General features: G+C 42.5%; 1 protein-coding gene across 6 annotated transcripts in view; it reads left to right on the top strand.

Moving 5' to 3' along the window:
- The first annotated feature begins 1,442 nt into the window (after positions 1-1,442).
- GOLGA1 (golgin A1) overlaps positions 1,443-9,837 on the top strand; it is a 56,415-nt gene continuing 48,020 nt past the window's right edge. For 2 of the 6 annotated variants that reach the window (XM_049896168.1, XM_049896170.1), the window contains exons 1-3: positions 1,443-1,966; positions 2,446-2,495; positions 3,341-3,642. In XM_049896168.1, the coding sequence (XP_049752125.1) occupies positions 3,508-3,642 (135 nt within the window). In that variant the 5' untranslated portion in view covers positions 1,443-1,966; positions 2,446-2,495; positions 3,341-3,507. The remainder of the gene's footprint in view (positions 1,967-2,445; positions 2,496-3,340; positions 3,643-9,837) is intronic. The other 4 variants (XM_049896167.1, XM_049896165.1, XM_049896169.1 and 1 more) reach the window with 2 other exon arrangements.

Below are 9,837 nucleotides of genomic sequence, written 5' to 3'. Positions count from 1 at the left end.
AGTTCATGAGATATGTGATTTGTCATAAAGGATAGCAAGCCTTTCACTAGCTACTTCACTAAATGAATTTCAGAGTAAACACTGTGATTCACAGAGGATTCAGTAGGCCCTTGTCTTTCAATGTTTTCTTCTGTTGTGCAGTGCCTACCACCTTGAGGGCGCTTAAATACTAGCAGAAAGTTAAAAATTGTTTTGATGCTTGTTGAATAACATGATTACAGAATATATGATTTTTGTTGTCAGTGTATTGAAACATTTTTGCATTGATAAATGTTCTTTAGGAATGTGATTACGTTCATCAGGTGTGAACTCTTGTAAATGAATTTTGTATCCTGAATCCACGTATATATTAAGTGTACCATCAATATAAAAATAAACATATTTGCTTAAAGTTTTTGGTAATTCTTCAATATGTTTAACAATTGTGCTAAACTGTTATGGTTTGCTTCTTTCGAATAATACTTAAGATGCTTTAAACTATCTTGGGGTTGTGGAATAGACGGTATTCTAGTTTGTAAATTTCTTCTGCATCCTAGTCTCTGCCCTGCTCCTGGTGGTCAGAGCTAGAACCCATGGAGGGAAGGGGGTGTTTTCAGTTGATTTAGGTGGACTCTGCTAACCCGTGATTGAGCCTGGTGTTTGGTGTGGGACAAGAACAAGAGCTCCTTTAACGTGGGAAGCCTGGCAGAGGTCGGGTCCGGAAACTTGACATCAGCTACTAAGTTGTAGTGCAATCTCGAACAAGGCAGTTTACCTCCCTGGACGTTCTTCTTCTATCCAAAGGAGACAGCCCATTATTTTATAGTGAAATTAATGTGTGCCGGCGAGTTTTAAAATAATCAGAGTGCAAATTATAGTAAGGGTATGATTTTAGAAACTTCTCTCTCAGTTATACACTGTGTATATTGTTGCAATTATAAAATGTATAACCTACAGTAGGTCAAAAAGCACATAAGTTAAAACGAGGTTCGAGATCCCAGTACTAGTTCCTGGAGCCACAGGCTTCTGTGCGGGGAGGGAGGCACAGACTTTCAGTGATTATCTACTACATAGCCTAGAGTACAGCGGGAAGCGGAATGGAAGCTTCCTGTTGTCCTCTGAGGCTGGCGCGCAAGCCAAGCAGCGTTAACTATGGCGAGGTATCTATCCAGCACAGCAGACGCTGGCTCAGCTGGACCAGTTAGATTCTTTCCCCTTTGCCATGAAGTTCCTCCCGCTTTTACCGCTCCGTACCGCCCCCTCAAAAAAAAAAAGGCTATTCCCCGTCCAAGTTGTCATCCACAGGACCCGCCTCTCGCTGACGTGGCAAACCGGCCGGAGCGTGGGCCCAACCTCGCGCTCGCGCCCGCGCCCTCCACCAGCTCTAGCCCAACCGCCGCCCGTGGGCTGGCGCTTTTGGCCGTGGAGGCAGCATGCGGGCGCATGCGCGCGGTGGGTCGGCCCCCGCGCTCAGCCACTTCCGGCGTGCTGGTGGAAGTGCGGTTCCGGGTCGCTGCTCGGCTCGCCCGCCGGCTGTGGGGGCTGGTGACGCGTGCCGGCGCTCACGAGAGGTCCGGGAGGCGGGGCCCTGCCGGCTGCCCCGAGAGCAGCAGATGCGCGAGCGGGGGCTCTAGGGACGTGAACAGGCCTCTCATTTGCCCGGTGGCCTTGGTCTGCCCCAGAGCGGCCCGGACGGGGTGCCCAAGATTCTGGGCAGGGGGCGGTACCGGGGTATTAAAAGGGCGGTGGGAGTGGAGGTGGTCCGGGCGGCGAGTTGCCGTGGCCGGAGAATCTGGAGCCTGGGGTTCTGGGATTCATCCCTTCGCGACCTTGGACAGACAAGTAACTCCGCCTCTCAGGGTCTCAGTTTTCATACTGTCAAATGGGAGAGACGTTGGACCCCTCCCTTCTTTGACAGTTCGAGCGCGGGCGAGTCCGAAGGGAGCGAGGGAGTGGGATCCAAACTGCTGCAGCTGGCCGTGGCCAGGTACCTGCCTGCCTCCCTGGGAGTTGGACATATTTCTTTTACCAAGTTGCTGTCCTTCTTAGCGACTTTCTTAGTGTGAGTCAAGGGTCCGTGACCAGACAGTCCAGTCTGGCCAGGTGAATGGTGTGTAGCTGTCATTATCAACTGAAAAATAAATATCGGCACTCGGAAATCTTAACATCATTCAAGTTGTTTTGCTCATGGCTCCCTAGAAGTGGGATTTAGGAACTTACTACAGTAAGAGATTCTATCCTTTGTGCCTGTAAGCGAAGCTCTTAAGCAAATCAAAAATGCAAAGGAGACTGGAATGGGGGTGTGGGGAGCAATAGTCCACTGAGTTGTGGTAGTGACAGGTTTTCTTCCCTGCTTGACGCCCCTTCTGTTCTCTTCCTCCTCTTTTTCTCCCCCTCCCCCCAAAATATTGAGGCCTCACACTTGAAAGGAAATATCCAATGTATTTTATCTTTGTTTTTATGCAGGGCAGAATGCTTTGACCTCCAAGCTGTTTTAAGTCTAGTAGATAAGCCAGGTGAGTAGGTGGTTTACAGACATTGAAAGTAAAGTTTTTGAAAAATTGCACAGACTTGATGAGCTGAAGTGGTAAGAAGTCATTCATAGATCTTAGAGCATAGGTATCTTTCACAAAACAGGAAAAGTTAAGGTTGAAACCATATTATCAATGTTTTATCCACCTTTGGGGGAAAAGATGTTTGAATCTCATGTTGAATATCATTTCAAACATTTCTGATGAAAAGAAAAATGATTTGAGATAATTTTATCAAACTCCAAAGAAAACTACACTGCATTTCCAGGAGAAAAAGCTCAAGGATATCTGATATACACAATATAGTTGCCTGACTTTTCTAGGTTGTCAGTCTTTGCTAGGAAACAGCTGATTGCAAACCCTTCTCAACCATCCTATGTTCATATGCTTTTGCTTTCCTTTAAAAAACAAAAGGCACTAAGTATAGTTAAATTACATTTTATTGGGGGCAGGGTTCAAAAGTATTATATGAGAGTAATGTTTGCCTTGGGAAATTTTACTAAATGTGTCATATACCATAGCCAACATGTTGTAATAAAAAAAAGAGTAGGCACTTGTGAGTCAGAGAGACCTGAGTTCGAATACTAACTCTGCAACTTAGCCAAGCAATCTTGGGCAGGTTTCTTACCTCCCTGAGACTGGATTTGCTCATCTGTATACGCATATGAAGCACCTGAGTGCCTTTTTAATTGTTTAGTAACTGTGTTCTAGTAAGCATACATACAAAGTTATGAAACTTCATTTTGAAACCTGAAGGTTAACATAGCAATTCAGGTGTGGAATCTTTCCAGTGTTTAACTTAGAGTTTATCTCTTTCATCTGATTTATAGATACTGTGTTGCCATAAACCCTTGGCCCAAATTTAAATGGGAATGCAGCTGGCTTGGCTATCGGGAACTTTCTAGGCTCCTGTTACTGAATCCCTGGTCACTGGTCTTAAGGAGTACTGTGGTGGTTTCAGAGCTGGTCAGCAGTGCAGGATAGCCACACAACAAAAATGTTCGCAAAACTAAAGAAGAAAATTGCAGAAGAAACTGCTGTTGCTCAGAGACCAGGAGGTGCTACTAGGATCCCACGGTCGGTGAGCAAGGAATCAGTTGCCTCTATGGGAGCTGACTCAGGAGATGACTTTGTAAGTATCTTCAGTAGTTTTGAGTATTTGGTTCATGCCAATATATTTTTTAAATAATATTGGGAATCCTTTTAATATTTTCTTTTAAAATTATGGGATTATTTCATAGCTTTTGTGATTTGTAACTATACAAGATCCTGCACATCTGATTCTTCTTACTCAGGTGCTCTTCTATTTCTTTTTTACTTATTTTTCTGAGTCCCTTTCCATAGCCTCTACACTGTCCTTTTGTAGTTTTTTTTTTTTTTCATCTATATGTCTAGTGGAAACCCTGGTGGCGTAGTGATTAAATGCTACGGCTGCTAAACAAAAAGTCAGCAGTTCGAATCCACTGGGCGCTCCTTGGAAACTCTATGGGGTAGTTCTACTCTGACCTATAGGGTCGCTATGAGTCAGAATCTCCTCGACGGCAACATGTTTTTTGGATATATGCCTGGTGTGTCTTCTTTTACATTTCATGTCTCAAAATGCCAGGGCCTGTTTTTTCCACATGCACGTAACTTTAAGCCATTGTTACTTAACAAGGTCTATGAGTTGTGGTGGGGGTTAGCCAGAGTTTCGTTTTATTGGAAAAGTTGATGGAAAATTTCCAAAGATGTAACTGATGACAATAGTAGGTCCTTTTTAAAGTACCTTTGTGGCTGTAAAGATTTAAAAAAATGAGGGTGCTGCCATGTTAGGGAAATGTCAAGCCTAAGGATTAAAGTATGTCTTTAGCATGTGACAGGATCCTCTTAAGTAAGATGGCCTTTTAAAAAATGATATGATGTAAAGCTGATATATATAAAGGAATGTATGTGATATATATGTAAAGGATAAAGCATAAAAATATTATTCAATGTTGCTTATTTTTGACATTTATAAAAATGGTCTACCATAAGTAGTTCTCTTAGACTTGCTTTTTTTTTTTTTTAAACTTAACCTGTTTCTAACATGAAGTCGTGGTTCTTTTTTTCACTGCTGTATAAGATGCCAGCATTTGAGAAGAGCATAATTTATCTCTCTCTTCTCCTGGCAGTAGACATTTGAGTTGTTTCCATGGTCAGATGAGTCTTCCTTCTTCTTTCTTATACTGCCTGAAACCCAGCTTATATTATGTGGCAGGAGCTATTAGGTTATTGGGGTGAAGCAGTAGATTACCAGATCTAAGTTATCATTGGCTCCTATATTTAACAGGAAATATAAGTGCACATTTGAATACCATGCTGAAGGATACAGTTTTAATGCTGAGTTCTACACTAGAACAACCTCCTTTGCCTTCACGCTGACATGCTAGAGGAAGTTTATCATCTAGAATGTATTGTAGATACAGAGATTGGCCTGAATTCAGGACTTTGAGACTTCTAAAGTAATCTGTTTGAACTTTCTAAGTAAACAATCTGATCGTTTTTATCTGCATACCCTTGTATCCAACTGCATGTATTTCTGCACCTAGATGCCTTCCTTTAATCATCTCAAATTCTAAATATACAAAACTGGATTCATTAACTCCATCTCCAATTGTGTACTTTCATCTTCCCAAGTCACCAGCTAGAAGGAAACCTTGGAGACACGTTAGACTCTTCCCTCATTCATTTCTTGGTGTCCAGTCAGTCCCTAAGTGTTTCGGGTTCTGTCATGGATTGAATTGTGTTCTCAAAAATTATCTGTCAACTTGGCTAGGTCATGATTTCCAGTTCTGAATGATTGTCCACCATTTTGTCATCTAATGTGATTTCCCTGTGTTGTAGATTCTGTCACTATAATGTTAATGGGATGGATTATTGGCAGTTATATTGACGAGATCTACAAGATTAGAAGTGTTTTAAGCCAATCTCTTTTGAGATATAAAAAAGAGAAGCAAGCAAAGAGACAGGGGGACCTTTACCACCAAGAAAGCAATGCTGGGAGCAGAGCACATCCTTTGGACCCCAGTTTCCTTCTCAGAGAAGCTCCTTGTCCAGGGAAAGATTGATGACAAGGACCTTCCTCCAGAGTCAACAGAAAAAGTCTTCCCCTGGAGCTGATGCTCTGAATTTGGACTTTTAGCCTACTAGACTGTGAGAAAATAAATTTCTCTTTGTTAAAGCCATCCATTTGTGGTATTTCTGTTACAGCAGCACTAGATAACTAAGACAGAATTTGGTACTGGGAGTGGGGTGCTGCTGTAACAGATACCTAAAATGTGGAAGTGGTTTTGAAACTGTGAATGGATAGAGGACTCAGAAGGAAGTGAGGAGAACTTTTAACACTGGAGATGGTGCAGATGGTGAGAAGCAGCAGCAGAGTACCAGCAGCAGCAGAGTACCAGCAGCAGCAGAACTAGGAGACCAGTGCCAGACAGTGCTAGAGCCCACCCACAGAGCAAGAGAGCTGAGTGCCTTTGTGGAGGAGGCTTCCTGGTGGAGTGGGGTGCCTCCAGGTACTTATTGGTGGAGCTGGGCTTGCCACGACCCATGGAGCAAGAGAGCTGAGTGCCTCCCAGCCAAAGTTTACTGGCAGAGTGGGGTGCCTCTAGGCACTTAGTGGCAGAGCTACAGATCTTTGGAACACTTGCCCCAGCTGGGCAGATACAGGTGTGAGGCCCAAGGGGCTGAGAGGCCATGGAACCAGGGAGCAGAAGCTGAAGAGTCAAGGAACACAGGAAGCCGAGTCTCAAAGGGTATAGCCACAACCTCTGGGGTTTCAAAGGGTAGAGCCATGGCCTCTGATGTATCTAAAGGTGGAGTCGCCACTCATATGGATTTGGAGAATGGTGCACCTAAAGCGGAGGGAACCGAGTTGCCGTTCCAGTGGGCCTGAAAGGTGGAGCTGAAGCCCAGAGCTGAGGGGCCTCCACTCAGAATCCAGAGAGTGTGGTCAATACCTAGAGTCTGGAGGGCAGGGCCATTGTGTAAATTGTCTCGGAGAATAGAGGATCATTTTCAAAGCCTTAAGGGCTAATGTAATATGTTCTGCTGACTCACTTGATGCCTGTTATCCCTTTTTTCCTTCCAGTTTCTCCCGTTTGTATTGGAAATGCCTACCTTGTGCCTGTTCTGCCATCGTACCTTTGGAAGCAGATAACTTGTATTCTAGATTTCACAGATGCAGAGGAATTTCTGAGTTTTGGACTTGGAGTTAAGACTTTTGCTTAATGATATGATGGGGTAAATATGTTTTACGTGTGGTAAAGACATGAACTTTTAGGGGCCAAAGAGTGGAATGTCTTGGATTGAATTGGGTCCCCCAAAAATATCTGTCAACTTGGTGAGGTTGTGATTCCAAGTTTTCAATGATTGTCCACCATTTTGTCATCTGATGTCATTTCCCTGTGCATTGTAAATCCTATCACTATAATGTTAATGAGGTAGATTAGCAGCAGTTATATTGATGAGATCTACGAAATTAGATAGTGTTTTAACAATCTCTTTTGAAATATGAAAAAGAGAAGCAAGCAAAGAGACAGGGGGACCTTATACTACCAAGAAAGCAGTGCTGGGAGCAGAGCATATCCTTTGGACCCAAGGTTCCTGTACAGAGAAGCTCCTAGTCCAGGGGAAGACTGATGACAAGGACCTTCCCCCAGAGCCAGCAGAGACGGAAGCTGATGCCCTCAATGTGGACTTCTAGCTTACTAAAAAAACACTAGACTGAGAATATAAATTTTTGTTTGTTAAATCCATCCACTTGTATTTCTGTTACAGCGGCAGTAGACAACTAAGACAGGTTCCATCTTGTAATTATCTCTCAAACTTGCTCTCTCTACTCCATCTACTAGTAGGACATGTATTAGTACTGCCATTTTAGTTCAGGCTGTCTTTCTCTCTAGAACTCTCTCTTTGTTGGACAAATGTGGCAGCCTTTCTGGGCTCCATGCCTCCAGTAGCTCCCCAAAGTGATCTTTCTAAAAAGCAGATCTTTTTATGGCTCTGCAGTGCTCAGAACCCCTCAGTGGCTTCCCCGTCATCTTCAGGATGAAGCATAAACTCAGTATTTTAATATAATGGTAAATTGTTAGGGTCTCATTACAGCTTACCTATTCAGCCTCACCTCACTCCACTTTCCTATCCTGTGCTCCTGGAATGGACCACATTCCTTCATGCCTGCAAATGTTTCATATGCTGTTTCTTCTCTCTGGAACGTCTCCTGTCTCCTTTCTCCCTGTGTACTTCTTCAAGACTCAGCTTACATTTTATTTCCAGAAATCCCCTTTGACCCAACCTGCCCCTCTCCCACACGCCTACTCTTTACCCCTCCTGGCTGATTTTGATGCCTTGTCTTCTGCTTACCTCTATAATAACATCTATTATACTGCGTTGTTATTGGTGATTTACTTGTTTGTTTCTTCCTCTAAACTGGGAGATTCATGAGAGACATTAGAATATAGTAGTAAGGTACCAAAGATGTAAAAGACCCATACAAAGAAAACTACAAAGCACTACTACAAAAAATTAAAAAGGACATACTTGAGTGGAAAAACATACCTTCCTCATGGATAGGAAGCCCTAACATGGTAAAAATGTCTATTCTACCAAAAGTCATCTATACATACAATGCACTTCCTATCCAAATTCCAATGTCATTTTTTAATGTGATAGAGAAACAAATCACTAACTTCATATGGAAGGGAAAAAAGCCTCGGATAAGCAAAGCATTACTGAAAAAGAAGAAGAAAGTGGGAGGCCTCACTCTACCTGACTTCAGAACCTATTATACAGCCACAGTAGTGAAAACAGCCTGGTACTGGTACGACAACAGACACATAGACCAGTGGAACAGAATTGAGAACCCAGATATAAATCCATCCACATATGAGCAGCTGATATTTGACAAAGGCCCAGTGTCAGTTAATTGGGGAAAAGATAGTCTTTTTAACAAACGGTGCTGGCATAACTGGATATCCATTTGCAAAAAAATGAAACAGGACCCATACCTCATACCAAGCACAAAAACTAACTCCAAGTGGATCAAAGACCTAAACATAAAGACTAAAACGATAAAGATCATGGAAGAAAAAATAGGGACAACCTTAGGAGCCCTAATACAAGGCATAAACAGAATACAAAACATTACCAAAAATGACGAAGAGAAACCAGATAACTGGGAGCTCCTAAAAATCAACACCTATGCTCATCTAAAGACTTCACCAAAAGAGTAAAAAGACCGCCTACAGACTGGGAAAGAATTTTCAGCTATGACATCTCCGACCAATGCCTGATCTCTAAAATCTATATGATTCTGTCAAAACTCAAGCACAAAAAGACAAACAACCCAATCAAGAAGTGGGCAAAGGATATGAACACACACTTCTCTAAAGAAGATACTCAGGCAGCTAACAGATACATGAGAAAATGCTCTTGATCATTAGCCATTAGAGAAATGCAAATTAAAACTACGATGAGATTCCATCTCACTCCAACAAGGCTGGCATTAATCCAAAAAACACAAAATACTAAATGTTGGAGAGGCTGCGGAGAGATTGGAACTCTTATACACTGCTGGTGGGAATGTAAAATGCTACAACCACTTTGGAAATCCATCTGGCGTTATCATAAACAGTTAGAAATAGAACTACTATACAACCCAGAAATCCCGCTTCTCGGAATATACCCTAGAGAAATAAGAGCCTTCACACAAACAGATATATGCACACCCATGTTTATTGCAGCTCTGTTTACAATAGCAAAAAGCTGGAAGCAACCAAGGTGTCCATCAACGGATGAATGGTTAAATAAATTGTGGTATAGTCACACAATGGAATACTACGCATTGATACAGAACAGTGATGAATCTGTGAAACATTTCATAACATGGAGGAACCTGGAAGGCATTATGCTGAGAGTAATTAGTCAGAGGCAAAAGGACAAATATTGTATAAGACCACTATTATAAGATCTTGAGAAATAGTATAAACTGAGAAGAACACATACTTTTGTGGTTACGGGGGGGGAGGGAGGGAGAGTGGGAGAGGGTTTTTATTGATTAATTAGTAGATAAGAACTGCTTTAGGTGAAGGGAAGGACAATACTCAATACATGGAAGGTCAGCTCAACTGGACTGGACCAAAAGCAAAGAAGTTTCCTGGATAAACTGAATGCTTCAAAGGTCAGCGGAGCAAGGGTGGGGGTTTGGGGACCATGGTTTAAGGGGACTTCTAAGTCAATTGGCAAAATAATTCTATTGTGAAAACATTCTGCATCCCACTTTGAAATGTGGCGTCTGGAGTCTTAAAAT

This window comes from Elephas maximus, chromosome 9, assembly GCF_024166365.1.
Source record: "Elephas maximus indicus isolate mEleMax1 chromosome 9, mEleMax1 primary haplotype, whole genome shotgun sequence".
In the NCBI taxonomy this organism is placed as follows: domain Eukaryota; kingdom Metazoa; phylum Chordata; class Mammalia; order Proboscidea; family Elephantidae; genus Elephas; species Elephas maximus.
This window is presented reverse-complemented; position numbering and strand designations above follow the sequence as displayed.